The sequence below is a fragment of the Equus caballus genome, chromosome 18 (assembly GCF_041296265.1).
Source record: "Equus caballus isolate H_3958 breed thoroughbred chromosome 18, TB-T2T, whole genome shotgun sequence".
NCBI lineage: Eukaryota > Metazoa > Chordata > Mammalia > Perissodactyla > Equidae > Equus > Equus caballus.
The window spans coordinates 55,286,185-55,309,918 of NC_091701.1; the positions used below are offsets into that span (position 1 = coordinate 55,286,185).

The window sequence follows — 23,734 nt, forward strand, 5'->3', positions numbered from 1 at the left end:
TACAAAGGCGGCGATGTCCTCTCTCCCTTCCTAGCCGAGGTCCTGGCAGGGATTTGGAACCACGACGAAATTCGAAATTCGTAAGAAACAAACGCCCGGAGAGAAATGATGCTGAAATCTGAGTGCTCAACATTTCCTCGTACAAAGACAAATGCTGCAGTCCAGGCAGGCCTCTTAAGCAAGAAAACGATTTTTAAACGAGAAAAAAACAGCTTCGTCTGGCATTCAATCGGCTGCAAGCTCAGAGGCCGACGGGGGACTCTTTTAAGGCCTGGGGGCTCTCCCCAAGGGAGGCGGGCTGGGGAGGCTTCCGGAAGACCAGCGGGTGGAGGAGAAATCCAGAACCGTTGTAAATATTCATGTCTGGGGGGGGGTGCCCCTTCACTCCGCCTCTCCCAGCTGCATCCACCCCCCTTAGTGGCGGGGGGTGGGGGGGGGGGCTCGGCGCCTATCCGATCGTCCTTGGACAAAGGTGATCTCCCCACATTTTTGTTCTCCAGTCACTTGACTTCAGGAGCCTATTCCGAAGGCTCTGCAGGGAAGGGACTGGCTCTGGATGTTTTCCCTGCGTTTCTCCTCTTCTTTCGTTTCCTAAAAGAGCATAAATAATTAAAGTTTGGCAGGGAGGAAAAGCTTTCTTGCAGAACTGTAGTGGCAATAAATGAAATGACTCAGAATCCCTTCCCCAGTCAGCTTTTACGAGAGCTGCCAGACAGTGTCTGTTCACGTTCTCCAGATACCAGGGGCGCCCTGACAAAGTTAAGGTCAAGTTAGTGTCTTATCTTGGGTGGCTCAAAATTACCGCATCGCGTACGGGCGCTGTGCGGAAAGCTACCACTCGCGGAGCTGCTGGCTGTGCCCGGAGCGTCCGATGCGCTCCCTGCGCTTCGAGTGGGGCCGCGCAGGGAAGGACAAGGCCACAGCGCTGGGGTCTTCACGGTAGGTTCTCGAGCGGGACGCGCGGGTCGGGAGGCTGCGGTTTTCCTTGGGTTTCCGGGTGAGGATCGAGGAGGCAGCTGGGGCCAAAGGGCGAAGCAGGCTGGGCCCAGAACGAAAGCCTTGGACTGGGTGTGGGGGCGGGGGTCCGGGCTACTGCGCGGAGAGGGGTCCGCCGCCCCTTTCTCCTATGCACCCGCGCGCCGCTGCAGATGGCGCACCCTCCCCCGCCAAAGCGCGGCTCCAGCGGGAGCCGCCGTCGCCATGTCGTTGAACTTGAATGGTTCGTCCTCCCCATTTCCCTCTTCAGCGGTCAGGAGGCTCCACTTTGGGAGCCTGCGCCCCACCCTGTGCAGAGAGAAAGTGTGAGAATTTTGCGCACCCCCAGACACATAAAGACCGAGCTGGGGGCCCCGCCGCCGCTGCCCTGGGTCCTGAGCTGCCGCAGGGCCAGTATGTAGCGTCCGGGGAGCCATTTTAGGAGAGAGATCTAGGGGCGTCGACCACGAGCTCGGGAGGGAGAGGCTTGGGCCGGGGATGGAGATGGCGAGGCAGATAAGTGTACTGGCGGTCTGGGCTGAGAAGGGGGTGAGCTGGAATCTGGGCGAGGGTGCCAGTTTCGAGAAGGGTGCATACAAGGATGGGCAGTTCTGGGTGGGAGGGAGGCTCCTTGCCCTCCAGTCGCCACCGACCTGTTTGCGCAGCGTTCGGAGGGAAGCAGAGGTGGGAGGGGGGCAGAGGAGCGAGAGTGGGAGGGAGAAAGGGAGGGAGGGAGGAGAAAAAGGGGGGGGGACACCGGCCAGAAAATAGATATGAGCTCTGATCACCCGCCTTTTCTCTGTCTGTCGGTGTGGTGGGCAGAGCTCACCGCACGGGCACTGCGGCAGCCGGGGCCAGGGAGGGAACCCGCTTCACAGCCTGCGCCGCCTGCCCTGGGCGTAGGGCAGAGGCCCAGGACCAGAGCTGGGATTGCCTGGGCAGAGGAATCCTGGGGAGAGGGGCAGCTTCCTGCCCTTGGTTCTTGGATTTGGGTTTGGGGAGCTTCTTTCTAAGACAGATTTTACCTTTGGAAAGCGCTGGCTGTCCCGGAGGTGGGAGCCCAGGCCTCGCCTGGACCCCTGGGCTAGGAAAGAGGGACGCGGTGGCCGGCCGCCGAGGAGAGTGAGGCCTTGGGGCGAGTGGATGGGGGGCCCTCAGGGCCAAGTGGCGCAGAAGGCCTTGAGCAAGGAGGCAAGAGCCCCTGAGAGCCCCTCCTCAGAGCCAACGGACCTCCCAGGGGGCCGCAGTGACCGCGCCGGCCCAAAGGCACCACAGGAGCCTTGGGGAGATGCGGCGCGGATGTGTAGGCCTTGGCGAGGCTCCGACGCAGGGAAGGGGCTGGATGTGAGGCGGGCTGGTCCCAGTCCAGGCCAGAAAGCAGAGATGGTGAGGAGGGCGGAGGCGCCGGTGGTTTGTGTCTGGTTAAGGGGGAGCGGGAGCCCAAGCAGCCTGAGAGTAGGACTCCAGATCCTTTTGTTCACCAGACTCCCCAGCTTCTAGAGGGCCACGGGACGTCTCCCCTGGCTGACCTCTCTCCTTGCATTAGCACTGGGAGAGAAAGGCAGAGACGCGACAGGGAGAGAGATAGATACGGTGACACACAGCTAGGGGAAGGGAGAGAAGATCAGAGGAAAGGAGAGGAGAAAAGTAAGAGGAAGGAAGAAGGAAAGAGGAAACGAGAGGGGAGTGAGAGGACAGAAGATGCTTAAGAGAGACGAAGGAAGGAGAAAGAGAGACGAGAACAGAGAGAGGAGAGAAGGAGACAGGCCAAGTGGGCACTGAGGCCCTGGCCCGGGTCAGCTCCTGGTATGGTTTTGGCGTGGGTTTTCCAAAGCTTGCACTCCCGCTCCTGGGGTCAGGAGTGGCGGGAGCCAAGTTACTCCGCGGTGAACAAGCCGGGCAGAGAAATATGTAAATCAGGGCTTCTTGCGCCCCCGAGAGCGGCGCAATTAAGCCCCTTGAACGAGAAGCAACAAGCTCCCAGCGGGCAAGCTGCAGAGGGTAGCGGCATCGCGGGGGAGGGAGCGGCTGCAGGAAGGGGTGTGGGGGGTGGGAACCTCACACCCTCACACCTAGTCCCCTGTGCCCCGGGCTGGGTCTCCCCCCTCCGCTCTCTGCTTCTTTCCCTTCCCCCTTCCTCCCCCTTCCTCCCCCTCCCTCCTCCTCCCCGCCGGCCTCGGTCCGCGTACTTAAAGCGGCGCGGGCGGGCGCGGGCGGGCGGCCCAGCCGGGCGGTGGCAGATGCACCCAGCAGTGGCAGCCGCTGGCGGCGCACAGGTGACCGGCCTGCGGCGCAGCCTGGTCAGAGGGCGCCCAGGGAGAGCTGGCTGAAGAGGGAGGCCGATCCGCCCCCAGCACGCGCGTGTCTCGGCGCCAGGAGCCGTCCTGGGGCGTGTTGGCGAGCGCTGATATAGATATAAGGACATTTCTCTCCATGGCGTCACGTGACATAATTACCACCAGAATCAATCAAGATGAATTGCACGTCAGCGCCCGGTGGGGATTTTTGCTTAGTTGATCCTGGCCCAAGCCTCTTGTGCAATCGATGGCTCAGGTTGGCGGCTCGGGGAGCGGCCCGGGGCTCGCCGGCGCGCACGCCACGGAGCCATGAACGACTTTGACGAGTGCGGCCCGAGCGCAGCCAGCATGTACCTGCCCGGCTGCGCCTACTATGTGGCCCCGTCGGACTTCGCCAGCAAGCCGTCGTTCCTGTCGCAACCGTCGTCCTGCCAGATGACTTTCCCCTACTCTTCCAACCTGGCGCCGCACGTCCAGCCCGTGCGCGAAGTGGCCTTCCGCGACTACGGCCTGGAGCGCGCCAAGTGGCCGTACCGCGGCGGCGGCGGCGGCGCGGGGGGCGGCGGCGGCGGGGGCGGCCCCGGAGGGGGCGGCAGTGGCGGCGCCGGGGGCTACGCTCCCTACTACGCGGCAGCGGCGGCAGCAGCGGCGGCGGCGGCGGCGGCCGAGGAGGCGGCCATGCAGCGGGAGCTGCTCCCGCCCGCGGGCCGCCGGCCGGACGTGCTCTTCAAGGCGCCCGAGCCGGTGTGCGCCGCGCCCGGGCCGCCGCACGGCCCCGCGGGCGCCGCCTCCAACTTCTACAGCGCCGTGGGCCGCAACGGCATCCTGCCGCAGGGCTTCGACCAGTTCTACGAGGCTGCACCCGGGCCCCCGTTCGCCGGGCCGCAGCCCCCTCCGCCGCCCGCGCCTCCTCAGCCCGAGGGCGCTGCCGACAAGGGCGACCCCAAGACGGGGGCCGGTGGCGGCGGGGGCAGTCCCTGCGCCAAGGCGACCCCCGGCTCAGAGCCCAAGGGGGCGGCAGAAGGCGGCGGCGACGGCGAGGGGCCCCCGGGGGAGGCGGGGGCTGAGAAGAGCGGCGGCGCAGGTAGGCACCGGGCGCGGGGTGGGCGGCTGGGCCCGGGGCCGTGGGCGCGGGGGGGCGGGGGAGGCGGGGGCCTCCCTCTGCTTGCGCCGTTTTATGTGCTACTTTATAAGCGTTCGAAGGGGTTTATACATCCTATAAGATTTCCCCAGCCGTTGTAAAGCGTGTTTACGATAGGAAACCAATTTAGGTGGGCTTAAGGTAGACTTCGAGTAGGACATTAATCGCTGCAGAGAGCTTTTCCCAGTTTGGGGGGGGGGCGAGGTCCCAGAGACCATGAAGGGAGAGAGGGGAGATTTCAAGTCAATATGTGAGTGTGGACACTCGAGCGTCCTGCTTTTAAGGGAGGGAGGGTGGGGGTGGGGGGAGTTTGATTCTTAAACTGGACTTTATCCAAGCCGCTGGCTGACGCGCTGCTGGCTGGAGTCGAGCAGATGCCCCGCGCGCTCCTGTTTCTCTCCCTTTGGGTTCCAGCTCAGAGCCTGCCGCGCCCCCTGCTTCCCTACCTCGGTGCCAGGCTGTGTGTGTGTGTGTTTGTGTGCCCGGGCGTGAGCACAGGTCCACGCCCGCACTCTCTCCTGTGCCCGCCCATATTTCATCCCCACGACGCAGGCAGGGCCTTTCAGTGGCGGCAGGGGACATCCCCAGCGGGCCGAGGCCTGGCCCTCGCGCGGGCAGGGCGGACGGGCGGGGGTGGGCAGGCAGCGGCCTCTCTCACCCCTTGGTCTCCTTGCCTTGCAGTGGCCCCCCAGAGGTCCCGGAAAAAGCGCTGTCCCTACACCAAGTACCAGATCCGAGAACTGGAACGCGAGTTTTTCTTTAACGTGTACATAAACAAAGAGAAAAGACTCCAACTCTCTCGGATGCTCAACCTCACTGACCGGCAAGTCAAAATCTGGTTCCAGAATCGCAGGATGAAAGAAAAGAAACTGAACAGAGACCGTCTGCAGTATTTCACTGGAAACCCCTTATTTTGAGAGCTCCACGAAGCACCCCTCTCCCCAAAGCCCCACTCACTCACCCTCCTCCCCACCAGCCTGCTCTAGGCAGGCCCAATGTCTTTGGGTTTAAATGACGTCTCTCCTCTGTGGAACTCCACGATTCCTTCCCACGGTCAACTCGGGACCTCCCAGCGACCACTGCCGCCTGCGGACGAGGCCAGGGACTTGGCCGAACGGATCCTAATAAGGGGAAAATGGTAAATGCAAACGTCCCTTTACAATTTTACCGCCAATGTGCTGTTGTTCTCCCTCCGTCTCTCCGAGTCCCCGTGGGGACGATGTGGGATCTATAGAGAGTTAGGCCATCAGGCTGGAAGGCGCTTATTTTTGTTCTGAGTTTAAGGGACCCCGTCTTTTCCCCTTGGTAAATGCAGATTATTCAAACTCTGGGCAATGTACCTTTGATCTGTCTTATCAAGACATGAGTCCCTATCTTTTGTGTGAATAAATGGTTTCTAGTAAAATGGAGGTTACAGCTTCAATACACTGTATGAATTTTCCTCTTTGAAGAAGTTTAGTGTCTGATTAGGATATTTTAGTGGCCAGAACCTTCTCCTCCATGCAACTGAAAATCAAGCGAAATGCTTTTTAATTCTGCTAAAATATGAGTCGTTCCCTCCCACCCCCTGTGGGCTACACTGATTTTTAAAATCACTTTAGGGATGAATTTCTGAATTGAGGATGTGACCCAGCCATACTGCTGCTGCCTTCTCCAGGCGATGAAGCTGGGGCAGCAGGAATCTAAGAAGCAGACTCTTGCCCCACCCCCTCCAGTCTAGTGAACTTGGAATTTCTGAAAAGACAAAAACCATTTTAAAAAACTGGTTAGGAAATCCAAATTCACTCTTAAGAAGGTGTCAAGGAGCCTGGGTCGCTTAAAAGAAGAAACCAACATTAGAGCCCTTCATTAAAAAAAAAAGTTTGCTAAAAGGAAGTTATCAGTGAGTGGAGGGCGCTTGGGATCCTTGCTAATGTCACAGCGGGCCTGGAGCAGGGAAGGTAAGCCCCCCTCTCTGGAATAGGGCCTGGGGCTGCAGACCCACTTCTCACCACATTTATCGCTTCAAGTTAAAGAATGTGATGGGGGCTGCACTGCACTTTATGTTGCTGGGCCAGGCCAGGCTGTTTACAAAACCTTGAACTGTCTAGACAACACCATAAAAGCCTAAGTTCTAAATAGCTTAATTGGGTTATATTATACACCTTCTGGTGGGCCCAGAAGAGATTTCCGCAATGTGCAATAAACTGCAGGAGTGAGAAAAGCTTCTCTTTCTCTGAAAAGAGTAAAGTGAATCTTATGACTCTTAACCTCTCATCAGCCCAAAGTCAAAAAAATAAATTCATAAGATGTGCAGCACTCCATACATCCATTCCAAGGAGGCATGCACTTCCAAATGCAAAATTTTTTTAATTGCCAAAGCTTTTTTGGGGAAAGAAAAACATAAGTGCATAAGTGTATGCCTTTGAACTTCCAAAATGTCAAGGTCATCACCTTTAACCTTTCTGAATAATTAGGCACCTTAAGGTTCTTCTGTGATATTCAACCACCACCCACTCTCACACACACATGCTCACACACATCCAGACCCCCACACACATTTATGACCACACAGAATCATATCTGGGCTCATCATAAATCTAAGCAAATTCCTAATTTCAGGATCAATAACCTTAATTTCCCTTCAAACATTTGTGTAATTCAATAGCAATTGACTTCTTTTTAAAATACTAGTTAGATTAAAATGTCTACCAGCATGCTTTTAATACAACTAGGAAACGCTGGAGTGGTTTTTTAGGGGGAGGGGTTGTAGATAGCAGTCCCTTTTGCTCTAATGAAGAGCCGCGGTTTTAAAAGCAGGCATCTGAAAGATGAAGTTCCATTCGGACTTACACCTTCGTTATATTTGGGGGAAAAAGTCACCCTGTCAAATTATTGCACTTTCTATGGCATGGAACAAAAGAAGATAAATTTATATTGTTTTCAAAAGCGTCCCTCAACCTTTGGCGAAAGATGCAATAGAAACAAAGATTACAATTGAATAATTTCGTTCGGAAAGGGATTCCTTTGTTTGGAATTCTGGGCATCCGTTAAAATGTCAGTGTCTTAGTAATATGATTATTCCAGGAGCTTAAAACTGGTTTTTTTTCTTTCTCTCTCCATCTATCTTTTTTTTTTAATTGCGTCTAAATGTAGCAAGCTTGTATGTCCACCACCGTAGGCAAGCCGAACCGAGATACCATTTTCCGTTTGCATGGCCTTGCAGAGCCACACGGGGGCGTGCTCACGTTCCAGAAGCCGCGTTTGGCGGAAGGGCCGCGGTACCGTATCTTTCCAATACTGGGTTCTAATAGGCAATCTCAGCCCGTTAGAAACACGGGGCCGATACAGTGTGTGTTTGCTGTTTGTTTGTTCTAAGCAGCCATGAGGCGTGGGAAGTTGTGTAAAGACGGAGTAAAGAGAGCTACCCAGATTCCTGAAACAAGCGATCACCTAGTCGTTGTCTCCTTAAAGATAAAGCTGCTGGAAAAATTCCTTGGTATAATTCGATGGTGTCGAGGAGAGATTTTTAAAAGACAAATATGTCTATTTCAAAATGGGTCATGACACTGCGAGTTAATTAAATTAGGGGAAATCAATTTTCTTGTTGGTTTGAGTGTGGAGAGTGATAAGAGGGTAGGACCACCCCCTCCCCAAAACCGCGTCCGCCTTGCGCGTTCTCCGACCGCCTGCGATGATTAAAAGGCTTTTGTTTAAGACAGATCTAGGCACTGGCAACTTAGCTGAGTGTACTCTCAGGAAAAATGAGACTGCGTCGGGACAACGTAAGGGGGTCGTTCTGGGCGACGGACTCCCCCCGCCCCAGGTTGTGCCTGGTGCCCGGGGCTACCGGTAGCGATCAGGAGGCGCAGGCAGGAAGGACTAGGAGTTGGGGCGCCTGGGCCAGGCTGGGCTGATGGCGCCTGCGGGAAGCGGCGGGCTATCCGCGAATCGTTTATACTCCAAGGCGTCATGGAATGGGGAATGCATTTGAAGCAAACGGGCTTTGCATTTGACAGAACCCCGGCCACCCTTCCAAGCCGCTTGCTGGCCTTGAGCGCGGAGTTTGATTTGGGCACTAGCTCTTGGAAGTATCTCGCCTCATGCCCTCCTCGCGGCCCCCCACCCCAACCTTTGCAAAGCCCCTGACATTGGGGATGGCCTGTGTCACCATCCGTGGTCCAAAAGGGAGGCTCCAAAAGGGAGGGCCGTTCTAAGGGAGGGTGGCTGTCCCTTCTTCATCGAAGTTCATTGTGAAGCTCACACAACCCCCGGAATTAGTCCTGGCCTCTTCGGCTCCTGTGTTTCTGTCTCCTCCCTCCAGGCCCTGGACCAAAGGCCCTGGGTCCACCCCTGGGAGCTGGCATCGGCTTCAGCGGAGGCTGGGGCGCCAGGAGCCCCCCCGCGAGGCGCCAGCCAGAGGCGTGGGTGTTCCCCACGGGCACCCCCGGCTCCCGCCTGTCTGACCGCGGGTCCAGCTTTGCTATTGTGAAGCGACATTTCCCGGGGCCTAACCCCGGCCTCAGTCCACGTGGGGTAAGAACCCTCCACCCGAAATGTTGTGTTCCTCTTTAGGCGGCTCCAGCGGGAGCGCCGGTGGCCTTGCGGGGGAGGGGGCCCTTGGCTTTGGCTGGCAGCCTCCCGCAGATCACCGGTGCTCAGCGGTCTGCAGCTCCTTTCCTCCTGGCAGCGCCCAAGAGGGACCGGAAAAAGGCTGAGGGATTGGACCAGGACTTCTAGGGGCTGAAGACCCGACTCCACCTGATCGTTAGGGCTGCGTCGGGCTGGTAGAGTGTGGCCATCTATCTTGAGTCGCTGAGTTTTCAGATCCCGAAGTGGAGGGAAAATGCAGGAAGTAGGAGTCTTTTGTGTCTGCAACCAAAAGAGGCTGCGCCGGCCCTTCTGTCTGTCTCCAGACACCCCTCATGTGTTTGTGGTGGCTTCCCCAGCCTCCCCATTTGCCTTCTTGGTTTTTTTTCACATTGGCTGGGAGGTGCACAGTGCAACCCAGAGGGGCACCCTAGGGAAGTAGCTTTTAAAATTTGTCCCCATCTACTCTGCCCCCAAAGAGTGGCATAGCCCTGAGGCCACGTAGGGCCCAAATTCAGGGTGAACCCGGAGCCCCAGGGCTGCTGTTCTTCTTCCCAGTGACAGAAGAGTGCAGATGCAAGCCACTTCTTGATTACAAATGCTAATTTCTTGCTAAAGCAACCCTTTTAATTTTTATCTAGAAAGAACTGTGCGGGGGAGAAGAATGTCTTGGTACAAATATGGATATTCATCTCTTTTATGGTGCAATATTGATTTATTATTAATGGTAACTGCTCCAACTGATCTAAAGATGATCGAAAACAGCAGCTATGCAGCTACATTAAATACTTAAGCAAAATAAAGGCAGGCCTTGAAAGTCACTGCCTTTTCATTCCGTTTGCTTCACCTTAGCCTTAGGGTCTTAGGCAAACTTCCCTCCTCCCCAGCCCAGATCATTCTCTAGTATTATTTCTGTTTTTCTCAATTTTTGTGATAAAACCTCCCTGAAATATTGGCAGTCTCTGGCCTCAAGGAGCTAGTCTGAAGGCAGAAATTTGAAAAAGAATAAAATAGAATTTTGTGATAATAGATACGAAATTATATCTGAAACATTTTCTTTCCTGTGAGCGAGGAAGACCTATTTAAAACCAAATCCAATGTGGAAGTGACTTTGAGCTTGAAGACATCGGAGCTGAAACAGAAAGGCCCCCAAATTAGGAAGGCAGCTCCTGCCTGTCCAGGCTCACTGCAGACCTGCCCACTCTGAGAGGAATCGCTGGTTTTTAGCCTGGATGTTTTCTTCATGTATAAATAAAGATTATGAAAGGGCATTTGATGGGCATAAAATTCCCGATTAGATTAAACAGTTTTGTCTCGCGAGTGGATAGGGAGAATTGGACAACCGAGATCCCGGCAGCTCCCCTGGCCGAGATGTAAAGGACGACAGTGCTGGAGCGCCAGGCTGGCGTCAGGGCGCCTGCCGCGAGCCCGTGCAGCGGGCACTTTGTCCAGCCTTGGGCACTCTTAGCTATGGCTGGGATCATGATCTCCGCCTTATAAGAAAGCAATTTTCGGGGTGCTGGTCAGTGGCTGTTAGCTTTAAACAGGACTGTAGCAGACTAGAGTCCAAAGTTGGGATTTTTTCCTGCCCTCCTCACTGCCCCCCCCCCCCAAGCTTAAAAACTGCCACCCCTGCGGAAAGGTAATGTTTAAACCACCAGCTTGGCCGGGCGGCATCCTGCAGCCAGAGCAGTTAGAGGCGCCAGGCTTTTAACCTGACAATGATGTTGTATTTGAACAGCTGCATAAAGGTTTAAAAGGTCTGTCTCATTGCCACCGTGGAGTTTTTAAAAGGGGTTATTGTTTGGGCGAGAGCACTGCGAGGGGACAGGCGAAGCGGTCCCAAGGCCGAAAGTAATGTCCCACGCCCGTTTCACCAGGCCAGGGGAGATTCCTTTTGGGGAGGGGGACAAAGGGTTTGTTGGAGAGGGTTTTTGTGAAGGAGCGAGCCGGCTACTAGGTCCCCCAGAATGCTGAGGCGCTTTCATGAGCATCGGGCTCCAGAGAAATGTTCTGCTGAGGCAGAAACCCAATTTGCCCACAAGTTCAGTCTCTGGGCCTGAAATCCAAGGCCAGCCCATGACAGGGCGAGTGTGAGGAGAAGGAAACACGGATGCCTTTCCGGATAGAGAACTGGTTCACGATCACAGTTTCCGGGGCCCTTTTCCTCTCTCGGATGCAAGGAAGGGGATCCAGGAAGTCAGAGGACGGCTCCAGCGTCCTGGCCAGCCCCTCGCCCAGGGCAAGCCTTTGGAAATCAAGGTTAAAGCTCCCTGCTGCTGCCCCGAGGCCGGGGCTTCCAAAAGCCGCTCACCCGCCAGCAACCAGAGAACGAGGGAGGAAGTTGTTGGACAAGTTTCTCATAAAACTCTGAGTTTCCATGGCGGTGATGGTGGTTGTTCTTTAATGAGCTCGACCACAACCCCAGACCAAATCCTTTTTATAGGACTTTCCTCACCAGAGGAAGCAGAGGGCTAAGATTCCCCCACCTCCTTTTTCCTCCCTCCCCTTACCAAAGCAAAACCGTGTCAAATCATTTTAGGAATTGTCCAAAACTATAAAACTCAACTTCTGACAAAAGTATAGCTTTTAATATTTGACGATTTGTGTTAAAACAAAAATTGACCTTCTTGGTTAGTAGCGAAGGGGAAAAATCAATAGTATAATTTTCAATAATTCATAAAGCGAACGCCATTATGCTAAATCTTAACTATTAATCTTATCCTTTACAAAGTCTCGATTGATTTGTTAATAAAATATCTTCCCGTGTGTGGCAACAGCGGGTATAACTCTTTAAAAACCTTCAGAAGCAAGAAAATTACCAAGTAGCCCAAGAATGTAGATGAGAATTTTATTGATCGCCCTGATTCTTCTTAATATGTATTAATAAATTCCACAACCTTTTGTACCTTGCACTTGTCAGAAACCAATGCTTTTACAAAATCCATAAAAGGAAAACATATTTTTCTTTGCAGAAGAACCAAATGACACCTTTGCGTCTCTCTCTCTTCTGCTTGGCTGTCAGTTTTCTAAAACTTCTGGAGTCTGAGAGCGAGAGTTTTCCCTTTTCCTGGAAAAAATTCTTTTCTTTCTCTTCCTTCCTTCCTTTTTGCCCTCTATTATCAGGGTGTGTGGGGGAAGAAAACCTCGGTTTAGTTCTCCGGCTGGGAACCGAAGGGACGCTTTCGCGGATAGTGAATTGTTGGCGAGGGATTGTCTCCGGGCTGAAAGCTCCCAGCGGCCGGGCCCGCAGAGGTCGGGGTGTGGTTCCTCGGAGAGCGGAAAGATCGGGTAGCCCGTCGGGACGCGGAGGGGTCGGGAGCCGGGGCGGGAGGGCCGAGGGAGAGGACAGCGCCGTAGCCAGGCCGGTCCTCGGGGCTCCGGGGTCGGCCAGCTCCTTGGCCTCTCGGCCCTCGCGGCCCTTCTCGCCTCCGCTCCCCAGGATACCTTAGCCGCGTCTATGCCCCAGAGATCTTTCCTGTGGCCCCCTGGAGTGGGACGTCTTAGAGCCCGAGGAATCCGACTCACCTTCCCAGGCTGCCCAGGACAAAACTAACCAGCCTGGGCCCCCACCCCCTGCCCGGGCCCCGGCCCTCTCGGGTGCGTTCTGCCTGGGTGTGTGCGGGGAATGCTTCTGTGTGCTGGCACCACGGCGCTCCGGTTTCCCTCCCCGCGCGTGTCCTCCCGGAGGCCCTTCTGGCCGAGCCTTTCCTTCCAGAGGCCGGAGCGGGGGACGCGAGTGGGGCAGGCGGGCCGAGCAAGCCCCAGGGAGGCTGGCGGGTGGCTGAGAGTGCTGGGCCGGTTGTCTCCAGCGCGCACTATCGCGGGCGCGTAGTAGATGTCGCTGTTGTCCGTGCTTACGCGGCCGGCCGGCCGGGCTCTGGAGCACGTGACCTGCGAGGAGGCTGCGGCTCAAGGCCATTTTCAAATCTCATTGGCTTGGTTGTCATGTGGTCGGCAGAGGCATCCACAATTACACGGGGAATGTTTTCCTAGAGATGTCAGCCTACAAAGGACACAATCTCTCTTCTTCAAATTCCTCCCCAAAATGTCCTTTCCCAACAGCTCTCCTGCTGCTAATACTTTTTTAGTAGATTCCTTGATCAGTGCCTGCAGGAGTGACAGTTTTTATTCGAGCAGCGCCAGCATGTACATGCCACCACCTAGCGCAGACATGGGGACCTATGGAATGCAAACCTGTGGACTGCTCCCGTCTCTGGCCAAAAGAGAAGTGAACCACCAAAATATGGGTATGAATGTGCATCCTTATATACCTCAAGTAGACAGTTGGACAGACCCGAACAGATCTTGTCGAATAGAGCAACCTGTTACACAGCAAGTCCCTACTTGCTCCTTCACCACCAACATTAAGGAAGAATCCAATTGCTGCATGTATTCTGATAAGCGCAACAAACTCATTTCTGCCGAGGTCCCTTCGTACCAGAGGCTGGTCCCTGAGTCCTGTCCCGTTGAGAACCCTGAGGTTCCTGTCCCTGGATATTTTAGACTGAGTCAGACCTACGCCACCGGGAAAACCCAAGAGTACAATAACAGCCCCGAAGGCAGCTCCACAGTCATGCTCCAGCTCAACCCTCGCGGCGCGGCCAAGCCGCAGCTCTCGGCCGCCCAGCTGCAGATGGAAAAGAAGATGAACGAGGCTTCGAGCGGCCAGGAGTCCACCAAAGTCTCCCAGGTGGAGAGCCCCGAGGCCAAGGGCGGCCTTCCGGAAGAGAGGAGCTGCCTGGCTGAGGTCTCCGTGTCCAGTCCCGAAGTACAGGAGAAGGAAAGCAAAGGTCGGTATGAGCAGAGTTGCCACCCCAGCGGGGCGTGCAGCCTGGGAACCCGGCAGAGAGGGAGCGCGCCTGGGTGCCCAGTGCCGAGCCTGGGCAGCCGAGGCGGGCCAACTAGCAGGTGCTGCTTCTCCTGGCTTTTAGAGGGACAGTCTCAGTCCCGAGGTGGTCCCTGCTTCTCCCCCGCTGCCCTGGCCCTCCTGGCTAGTCCTGGCCCCATGCTGATGGCGCCGGGGCAGAGGAAGGGCTTGCCGGGTTTATTTTTCCTGAGCTAGACCTGAAATGCAACAAAAGAGCACAAATGAGACCTGCGGCTGGTAAACACGGCCCCAGAACCTCCTTTCTCCTGCTCAGATTTGCAGTCCCAGCCTTGCCTTTCATCCAGTGATGATTTTAAGGTGGTCCAAGGCACCGTGTTCGTGTTCAAGTGTATGCACCCCGCATCGTGCGAGCTTGGGAGCGGCAAGGGGAAGGAGATGGCTGGGCCGGTTGGCGCTTGGGCCAGGGAACAGGGCTGCCTGCCTCGGCAGGGCTAGGTAACCTGGGCTTTGTCTGGGGAAAGTGCCGCAAGCTCTGCAATCCATTTGCAAATGGGGCAAAGGCTGAACTGGGGAGAATGGAATCTGCATGGCCCACCGGCAGGGCCAGCCTTAGGGCTGGGCTAAGGCAAAGAGCCAGGGGCTCTGGCTTTTTGTGAAGGAACCCTGTCCCTGAGCCTTTCCTCCCACCCGTGCCCAGAGGTGGGCCACAGTAAGGGGCTACATTTCTGGGAGAATGCTTTTGTGTGAGGGCAAGAAGACATGAGAATTCAGGAAATTTCCAGGCAGGGTGGAGAAGGTGTACTCGGTTCGTCGGTTATCTTTTGAAAGAAAATGGTCACCTATAGACCTCGTTGTGGAGCTTCCTGCCTGCCTAGGAGAAGTGGGGAAGAAGTGGCGGACTTGGGGACCTGAGGCAGCAATGGGGTTGGTAGGCTTGTCCAGGTTTGCTTCTTCCACTCCAGCCCTGTTATGAGCTGACCACTTAGAATGTTGCTGGGGAGATCCTGAAAGTTTGCTGTTGTATCAATGTTTTGTGCAGGTCAGAAAGTTGAGAGAGAGAGAATCCTGACACAGAGGGCGAGAGTACCCGCCCATCGTGTCATTTTGGGCATTTAAACTAATCTGGCATCAATGACAAATCCCTTCCAGGGCCCACCTCATGTGAGCAATGTTTAATACCAGCATTTCCCAAAGCAGCCTGGCTGCCAGCGGGGTCATGGCCAAGGGTACATTTGAACAGACTGAGAGAAAAAAAAATTCTTGATTTTTTTTCTTCTTCTCCCTTTAATTTTGTTAGAGGAAATCAAGTCTGATACTCCAACCAGCAATTGGCTCACTGCAAAGAGTGGCAGAAAGAAGAGGTGCCCTTACACTAAGCACCAAACGCTGGAATTAGAAAAAGAGTTCTTGTTCAATATGTACCTCACCCGCGAGCGCCGCCTAGAGATCAGTAAGAGCGTTAACCTCACCGACAGGCAGGTCAAGATTTGGTTTCAAAACCGCCGAATGAAACTCAAGAAGATGAGCCGAGAGAACCGGATCCGAGAACTGACCGCCAACCTCACCTTCTCTTAGGTCCGAGGCCCGTCAGAGGCCGAGATCGGAGAGGGGGCACCGCGTTCCAGGGCCGAGTGCTGGAGGACTGGGAAGGCGGAAACAAAACCTTCATTGCTCTTTGTTTTTTGTTTTGTTTTGTTTTTTTCCTGCTAGAATGTGACTTTGGGGTCATTCTGTTCGTGCTGCAAGTGATCTGTAATCCCTGAGTATATATATATATATATTAAAAAACTAGCACGTGTAATTTATTATTTTTTCATCGTAATGCAGGGTAACTATTACTGCGCATTTTCATTTGAGTCTTAACTTATTGGAACTGTAGAGCACCCATCAATCCATTCATCCATCCAGCAATGTGACTTTTTCATGTTTTTCCTAACACAAAAGGTCTGTGTGTGTGGTTAGTCCATGAGCTCATGGCGTTTTGAATACATCCAGTACTTAAAAGTACTTAAATTACATATATATTTAAAAAAAAATTAAGAAAACCCACAAGCTTTGGGGGGAGGGGGACTAAAAAAGCACATTACAATGTATCTTTTTGCAAATGAATTTAGCAATTGTCCTTGGTGAGATGGAATATTGACGACTTATGCCTTGTAGCCTTTCCCTTGTGGTGCATCTGTGGTTTGGTAGAAGTACAACAGCAACCTGTCCTCTCTGTGCATGTTCTGGTCGCATGTATAATGCAATAAACTCTGGAAACGAGTTCGCTCCCTCTGCTTTCTGAAATGTGTTACGGTGGAAATGAAAGTCTTTGGTGAGATTATCTTCCTGTTAAACTGCTTGTTTGGGGCAGTTGAGGGGGCGAGAGAGAGCAGGGAAGGGGAAATGGGAGAGAGAAGCTGGAGGAGGCCTAGGGTGCTGAAATTTGGCAGTGGTGGGGGAAGTGATAATCCAGCCTGGGTGTGCTGTTTTCATAATTGCGAAGAAGGGGAGCCCTCTCCCCTCCTCCCCCCATCATAGTAACATAATTGAATTCTCAGTGAGTGTTAGCTTCCCTCTAGCCGGAGCCTGGTAAGTAAGCCTGTGCCCAAGCTGCTTTTTCCTCAAAGCTCCCTGCTTATGTCTCTTCCTCTCTTTGGTTTTGTTATTTTTAATGCTTTCAGTGGGGTCTTGGCGATTTCTGGCAGGCGTACCATCGTCAGGGGCTGGCTTGAGACCAGTCTTGCCCACCTGGAAGCCGCCGGGCCTCTGTTACAGGAGCAAGGACAAGCAGCAGCTTAGCATTACAGCGGATCCAATTCTCCCCCACTCCTTTCCCTCACTCCCACCCCCATCCCAAGCGCAAGACAGCCAGGCCACAGAGAAGTCAAGGATGGGTGAGTTTTCCCATCCCACTTTGCCTTGGTTTCCTTGTGGAAGGATTTTATGCTCAGTCATTACCTTTTAGTGGCCCACATGTAATTTTTTTAAAGGAAGAAAAGATTTTTCCCAGTTAATCCTCCCTCTATTTAATTACAAAATGCTGGTTGGAGCCACTGTATCTGGGAAGAAGGAAAATGTACAAAGGGTGACTGAAAGAGAATTTGCAAATGAACATGACTTCCCATGAAGTGTAATGTTCCAGCTGCTGCCAAGCCTCGGAAAACTTCAGCCAGCTTTCACTAGCATGTACATGTACTGTGGGATCCTCAGCCCAAGAGTCCAGACTCATCTAGTCCTGCCAGGGAGAAGGGAGGAGAGGCCTTGGGGAAAAGAGCCGACAGAGAATTCGTTACCCCAGGTTGTGCTGCAGTTTCAAAGGGTCTCCAACTGCTTCCAGCAGCTTCACAAAACACCTCCTTTTCATTTTTCCTGAAAACAATGTATTTAGGGGATCTAAGCCTTAGAGCTCTCACCCAAGGAGTCTTCGGGAGACCCGCCATTCATTCAGAGTTTTAAACTTCTCTTGAAAACCAAGAACTTTCCCCAATTCCAAGACAGAACCCTTTAGGGGAGTCATTTCCTAGGGGTGGGAGAGAGATGGCTCAGAATCAGTGCCAGGTTGGGACACTGGGATAGAGTAGCCCAGACGTCCATTGGTTGGGCAGGAGAAGGAGGGCAAATTTAACTTCGCGCGTTCCCCGCGATGTGGGGAGCGCCATTAGTTGTTGACAGGGGGCCATGTCTCGGAGGAAAACCCGTGCTACAGGCAAAGGCAGCTCCTCTGGAACGAAATCAGAAAGCCATTGGCAAAGGCAATCAATCAGGCCATAAGTAGCCATTTCCCCCCTTCCTTTCCGGGGCTCGAGGTGGGCTGGGAGCCCTCCAAGGGTGCGCTGGGCAACTTGTAGAGCGAGGAATACATCCTCCGCCGCCCGGGCCGCTTTTGTCTTGGCTCCCAGCCGGCTTCCGAGGCTTTGTACCATGGATTTGGGAGTGACAATGGGCATCTCCCTCAGATTCAAGGCTACCCAGCCTTACTTCTGGAGGCAAAAAAAAAAAAAAAAAAAATCAGAAGAGAGTAGCCCAAGGACCAGGCCGTTTTTAAGACGTCTCCGGAATCCACTTGGAGACCTCCAAGTGGGGACCAGGCCAAGCGGACCTGCGCAGGGAGATGCGAGTCCTGCTGGCGTCTTGGAGGCAGGGTCGCGGCGGCGGGCGGGAGCGGGCCTGCGCTAGCCTTTGGGTCCTGCCTTATGGCCTGTTCTCTTCCAGGGTCTTTCCCGCAGCCCCCGGAGAAGACAAGGCACCCTGGCCGCCACTGTCCGCACGGTGCCGACTCGCCAGCCCGCCAGCCCTTCCGAGGGCAGACAGAAGCCCTGGCCGCGGCCGCCGCCGCGCCCAGCCCGCGGGCCAGGCCGCCCCAGCTCGCCCCTCGGGCCGTGGCGTGTGCTCAGCCTCACGTCGGGGTGTGTGTGGCTACGCGGGCGTGTGTGAGTGTGGCAGGGGGAGGGGGCCTTCCGAGCTGCTCCATCCGTCCGTTTTATTAGGGACACATTAATCTATAATCAAATACACCTCATAAAATTTTTATTGAAAGGCATAATATCATTACAGAGGTCTTCCACCTGTTTTAAACAACACGACAAGCTGTGAGCGAGCGTGTGTGTGGGTATGTGTAGGGAGGGGGTGGCTTTGGGTAGGAGAGAGCCACAGCGAGAAGAACTCCCCTCGGGCGCCAGGGGGCCGCCTCAGAAGGTCGGCCTGCCTCGGGCCCGCACCCGGCCCTGCGCGCCCCCGACTGCCCTCGGCTCTGGCCAAGCACTCGGGGCGCCCAGGGCGCGCGGCCGGTAGCCCGGAGCCCAGGCACTGGGGCAGCAGCGCCAGGGACCAAACTGCAAGACCGAGGGCGGCAAGAGAAGGCGAACAAATAGTCCCCAGCGCCTCCTCCGGCCGCGCTCGGGCGTGTGGTCACAGCCGCCGCCGGGCAGGCCGGGCCAGGCCGGGCCGAGCCCCGGCGCACGGGCCGGAGCCCGCGGGCTCTAATTGCGGCGCTTATGTTGATGATTTTTTTTTTTTAAATCACAGCAGCCCCCAGTTTAGCGGACTGATTTACTCCCGGTATTGGTAAATATGATCACGTGGGCCGCGCGACCAATGGTGGAGGCTGGAGCCTGCGAACTAGTCGGCGGCTCGGGCGCCGGCGGGGAGCGGCGCCGCGGCGGGCAGTGTAACCTTGGGTGGGAGCGCACGGCGCCTCAAAATGTCCTCCAGTGGCACCCTCAGCAACTACTACGTGGACTCGCTCATAGGCCATGAGGGCGACGAGGTGTTCGCCGCGCGCTTCGGACCGCCGGGGCCCAGCGCGCAGGGCAGGCCCGCAGGTGTGGCCGACAGCCCGGCCGCTGCTGCCGCCGAGTTTGCCTCGTGTAGTTTTGCCCCCAAATCGGCCGTGTTCTCCGCCTCGTGGTCCGCGGTGCCGGCCCAGCCCCCGGCGGCGGCGATGAGTGGCCTCTACCACCCGTACGTGCCCCCGCCGCCCCTGGCCGCCGCCGCCTCCGAGCCCGGCCGCTACATGCGCTCCTGGATGGAGCCGCTGCCCGGCTTCCCGGGCGGCGCGGGCGGCGGCGGTAGCGGTGGCGGAGGGGGAGGCGGAGGCGGCGGTGGCCCGGGCCCTGGTCCCAGCCCCGGCCCCGGCCCCGGCCCCAGCGGCCCACCCAACGGGCGCCACTACGGGATTAAGCCTGAAACCGGAGCAGCCCCGACCCCTGCCGCTGCCGCCACCTCCACCTCCTCCTCCACTTCCTCGTCTTCTTCCTCCAAACGGACTGAGTGCTCCGCGGCCCGGGAGTCCCAGGGGAGTGGCGGCCCCGAGTTCTCCTGCAACTCGTTCCTACGGGACAAGGTGGCAGCTGCGGCTGGGGGAACCGGGCCCGGGGCGGGGATCGGGTCCGGGTCCGGGGCAGGCGGCTCGTCGGAGCCCTCGACTTGCAGCGACCATCCGAGCCCGGGCTGCCCGCTGAAGGAGGAGGAGAAGCAGCAGCCGCAGCCGCCGCAGCAGCAACTTGACCCAAGTAAGTGCAAAAGAAATTGCCCCCTGATTTATTGCTGAAACCTGTAAGGCTCGAATGTGCAAAACTGATAGTTTTACTAACCTATAAAAACGTCTAGACGCCTACCCTAGCCTGGGCGAGCAACACGCATCCATAAAAAAGCTTCCCATAACCACCTACCCTGGGCGCCCGGTTTGTACGGTAAACAGAGCGCGGGCATTAGGGGTTTTTATGATAATTCCCCCCAAGTTGTGAAAAGCGGCCATCCTTGGTGAAATTAATTTAACGACCTCTCTCCCCCACCCTGTCATCTCTCCCTGCCTCCCCTCCGCCCCTCGCTCCCCTTCTCCAAACCCCCTTCTTCGTAGACAACCCCGCAGCAAACTGGATTCACGCTCGCTCCACCCGGAAAAAGCGCTGTCCCTACACCAAATACCAGACGCTTGAGCTGGAGAAGGAATTCCTCTTCAACATGTACCTCACCCGGGACCGGCGCTACGAGGTGGCAAGGATTCTAAACCTCACAGAGAGACAGGTCAAAATCTGGTTCCAGAATCGTAGGATGAAAATGAAAAAGATGAGCAAGGAGAAATGCCCCAAAGGAGACTGACCCGGCGTGCCGGCCTGACCGCTCTGCTGTGCGACCGCAGTGGGGTTTCTCTTTGTGGGTGCTTGATTTCCAGAAACTCTCCAGCGATTCGGACATTTCCCCCCTTTTTTAGGTAGAAGTGACTGTGTGGTTGGTCTCTGTGAGGTATTTGGGGGGCTCTGTATTTGCTCGCTTATGTGTTGGAGAAACCAAGTGGCTTTGAGGTTTTGCCCTATCCTGCTCCCTCCCTTTTCTGCCCGAGGGTTCCTTAGGAAATGCTAGATTTGTGAGTGCACGCTGGCTTGAGGAGCCCTCTCCTGTGTAAATGTTCCCTGTGTTTCTGAAAAGTGCTGTAGTTTAGCTCCCAGCGCTGCTCAAGCAGGGGCCAAGCGCACCCCACTTCCCAGAATGAAGGCAGAACGACGACGTGCGGAGGCCGGCCCAGGCCAAGGCCTGGCCAGGTTGCCCACCGGTTATGAAAGCCCCCTTTCCTCAGGGAGCCCGCGGGCCCTCGACTGAGACCTGGAATGAGGCAGAGAGAGAAGCTCAGGGCCTCTGGTGGGTCGGGGGTTTATTCTCAGTGCACTGGAGGAGCTGCTCTCTCCCCGGGAGGGCTCGGCGCGCGTGGGCGGCCGCGGGTGTAGACCCTCCCGGTTTCTGCCTGAGGACCAGTTGTAAATGTTACCGCTTCCTACCAATAAATGCTGACCTGATCAAATGGAGCCCCGACGCTGGCCCTGAACGCTGTGTGCCTGCTTTCTCTGTCTCTCTGCAAAATATCACCCTCAGGGGACTTCTCTCCCATCCCTGGGGGACACTGCTAAAAATCCGGGGCGCTGAAAAGACTCTGATGTGCCTCTGAGTCCCCCTTTGTGTGGGCAGACCCAGCCTAGAGCACAAGCCCTGGGGGACCCTTGGTGGCCATGTCCCTCCCTCAGCCCCCCTCCAGCGCCTCACTGAGCTCTGTGCCCCGGCCTGGCCCGGGGTCAGCCTCGCAGCAGTGCCCACTGGATGAGATGGGCCCCAGAAGCCAGGCACCCTCTCGCGAGGGCTTTGGCACACCGCACCCCAAGTCTTCTTCTGCTCAGGGAGTCCCAGCCATCGACTCCCCTCTCCAAACAAGGGAAAGGCCAGCTCTGCGCTCTGGAACAGCTCCTCCAGCTCGGCAGGGCTGGCTGGCCTCGGGAGGGCTGAGCCGGTGAGGCTGTGAGCTTCCGCCCCTCCCCGCAGGAGCCCCAAAGTGACCTTAGCGGATCAAAATGGTCAAGGCTCTCCACAGCTGCCCCCACCCACCGCCCCTTCCCCCCACCCAGTTTCCGTGCACGTTTAGCCCCCAGCTTGGCCCTCTGAGGGCCGCATTCAGAGGCTAAAATGAAGGTCATTGTAAGTGAGGATTCGGGCCCAGCACAGCCTTTCCAGGCCGGAGAGGCGGCGGCGCCTGGCGGCCTGGGCGGAAGGCGGGGACGATGGCAGAGTTTGGGGGGATCCTGATGAAAGAGGGGACTTGAAGGAAAAACAGAGGGGGCCTGGGAGGGAAAGCCAAGGCCCAGATCCGGCAGAAGGTGCTGCGTACCCCCGCCCCTGCAGCCAACCCGATACCTAGGGCCCTTTGAAAACAGGAAGAGCCAAGGTGTCATAAAGCCATCGAGCCGGCGAGACGTCTGGAGGTAATGAGTTTACGACAGGCCCGGCGCTTCGCTTTGAAACCATCTCATTTTGATGTTTGTGTTTGTGGGAGGAAAGGAAAAATGCAGACAAAACTGGGTCTTAAAATCTGGACAATAAAATATAAACAAGTCTGCGTTGGACCAAGAAGGCGGGGGGCTTGGGCGCCCCGGGTGAGGTGTGAGCACCTAGGAAATAAAAATGGGGGTGAGGGTAGGAAGGAGGAGATGGTGTATGTCTGATTTTTAAAATGGGCTGGATATTAGAAGTAGCCTAGGGTCAGTAGCTCGTTATAATATTTGACTATGGTCGTAGCTTAGCTCATTCTTTAAGAAAAAATCGGCCTCTTATTTGGGGCTGGGAGAAGCGAGTGATCTCGGGTCATTTACTTAGGGTCTCCCAGTTGCATGGTTGCCCGGAAAAGATGAAGTTACTTAAATGCCTTTTCAAAAATTATCTGGCCGTCCATCCCAAACTTTGCAGCAAAAATATTGTGGGAAATTATTTCTGTTTGCTTATAGAAAATATAATCCTTCCAGCCAAATTGGAGGCATTTTTGAAAATGAGAATAAAAGATTAACCTCCCAGGAAACACCTAAGTCGATTAAAGTCTTTGCTTTTATTAAAAAAAACTCAGGTGGAATGCTTCGCCAATTCATTTCACTCTGACTTTTGATGGAGATTTAAAATCTCATTTATTGTGCATAGAAGTTCCAATGAACACAGCCCAACCGTGCCTTTCCAGACCGCCACTCAGATCCAGTAAGAAGCTTTTAATTCGGCTTCCATCCCACCCACCCCCCCCCCCCGCATTGCCCAGCGAAATGGGCCTGAAGCATTAAAATTACAAAGTTAAAACAGCAAATATTCATGATTTCATGCTAACAGCTTTAAAAGACAAAAATTAATAAATTTAACTTCTGCAATTTCTTAATTTTCGAAGCGCCTGGCTCCTCTGAAAAAAAAAAAAGCCTGCTGCAGTTGATATTTAGACAGTTGTGATTTTTGTTAAATCTTGCCCCTCCTATAATTGTGGGTGATTACAGAATTGCGACCTACTGTGTCTGGCAAAAGAAGGACTGGAAGCTTTTGAAAAAGACGCTAGTGGAAGCTCTTGGGAGCACAATTATCTTTGGCATTCAGGAGCCTCTGTTTGCTGCACTTGACTTGTTGACAGTCAAAGGGATGAAGCATTATTAGTGTCAGCGATCCAAGCGCCAAACTAAGGAACAAGATTGGAATTGGTTTGAGTCGAATAAAGGGAAGTTCAGTCCGGTCGGCTCGAGGTGGCATTTGGCCACTAGAGAGCGCCGTTGCTCCACTTTGTGATCTCGTAAAGCTGGAGTTGCTGTGGGGAAAGATTTTGAGTAAAAATATTTACAATCTTATTTTTAATTCCAAATTAGGATAAATTTAACCTAACAGAAGCAATGTGCACTGTTACATTCTCCAGCCGTGTGTGTTAGGTATAAAATTTTGGCTTAGTCAGGATTTCAGGAAATTTGGTCTATGGCGCAGCTGAAACTATAAAACGTTATGGTAAGTTAATGCATTCTATCAAAACAGAAACGTGTAAAAGCATCGATCTTTTATTTACGAAGTTAATCGTGCTCTTTTCCCATTCAGATTATAAACAGAATGCTTGGGGGGCCGGGGGGGAGGGGGAGACCGGCTTTGTCCCAAGAGGAAACG

At 55.0% G+C, this 23,734-nt stretch overlaps 3 protein-coding genes across 4 annotated transcripts; all 3 read left to right on the forward strand.

The window, feature by feature from the left end:
• Positions 1–378: 378 nt before the first annotated feature.
• On the forward strand, positions 379–7,381 carry HOXD11 (homeobox D11). 2 transcript variants are annotated; one of them, XR_011428280.1, is made up of 2 exons: positions 379–939; positions 5,095–5,268. XR_011428280.1 is itself a non-coding variant. In XM_023622041.2 (2 exons), the coding sequence occupies exons 1-2, from the start codon at positions 3,582–3,584 to the stop codon at positions 5,328–5,330; spliced, it is 1,011 nt and encodes a 336-aa protein (XP_023477809.2). In that variant the 5' UTR covers positions 1,749–3,581; the 3' UTR covers positions 5,331–7,381. The 2 variants fall into 2 exon arrangements, 1 of the variants encoding a protein (XP_023477809.2); XM_023622041.2 differs by lacking the exon at positions 379–939 and adding an exon at positions 1,749–4,356 and having other exon boundaries at positions 5,095–7,381.
• HOXD9 (homeobox D9) lies at positions 5,415–21,119 on the forward strand. Its single transcript, XM_023622040.2, has 3 exons — positions 5,415–5,551; positions 18,011–19,809; positions 20,157–21,119. Exons 2-3 carry the CDS (start codon positions 18,999–19,001, stop codon positions 20,396–20,398), a joined length of 1,053 nt encoding a protein of 350 aa, XP_023477808.1. The 5' UTR covers positions 5,415–5,551; positions 18,011–18,998; the 3' UTR covers positions 20,399–21,119.
• HOXD10 (homeobox D10) lies at positions 12,821–16,078 on the forward strand. Its single transcript, XM_023622039.2, has 2 exons — positions 12,821–13,775; positions 15,111–16,078. Exons 1-2 carry the CDS (start codon positions 12,821–12,823, stop codon positions 15,386–15,388), a joined length of 1,233 nt encoding a protein of 410 aa, XP_023477807.1. The 3' UTR covers positions 15,389–16,078.
• Positions 21,120–23,734: the final 2,615 nt, after the last annotated feature.

What these genes read in the sequence shown, in the direction of transcription:
- HOXD10 (XM_023622039.2), top strand. Translation starts at nt 12,821, where the DNA reads ATGTCGCTGTTGTCCGTGCTTACGCGGCCGGCCGGCCGGGCTCTGGAG. An exon ending in ACAGGAGAAGGAAAGCAAAG is followed by an intron (nt 13,776 to 15,110) that starts GTCGGTATGAGC and finishes TAATTTTGTTAG; the next exon opens with AGGAAATCAAGTCTGATACT.
- HOXD9 (XM_023622040.2), top strand. Translation starts at nt 18,999, where the DNA reads ATGTCCTCCAGTGGCACCCTCAGCAACTACTACGTGGACTCGCTCATA. An exon ending in GCAGCAGCAACTTGACCCAA is followed by an intron (nt 19,810 to 20,156) that starts GTAAGTGCAAAA and finishes CCTTCTTCGTAG; the next exon opens with ACAACCCCGCAGCAAACTGG.
- HOXD11 (XM_023622041.2), top strand. Translation starts at nt 3,582, where the DNA reads ATGAACGACTTTGACGAGTGCGGCCCGAGCGCAGCCAGCATGTACCTG. An exon ending in TGAGAAGAGCGGCGGCGCAG is followed by an intron (nt 4,357 to 5,094) that starts GTAGGCACCGGG and finishes CTTGCCTTGCAG; the next exon opens with TGGCCCCCCAGAGGTCCCGG.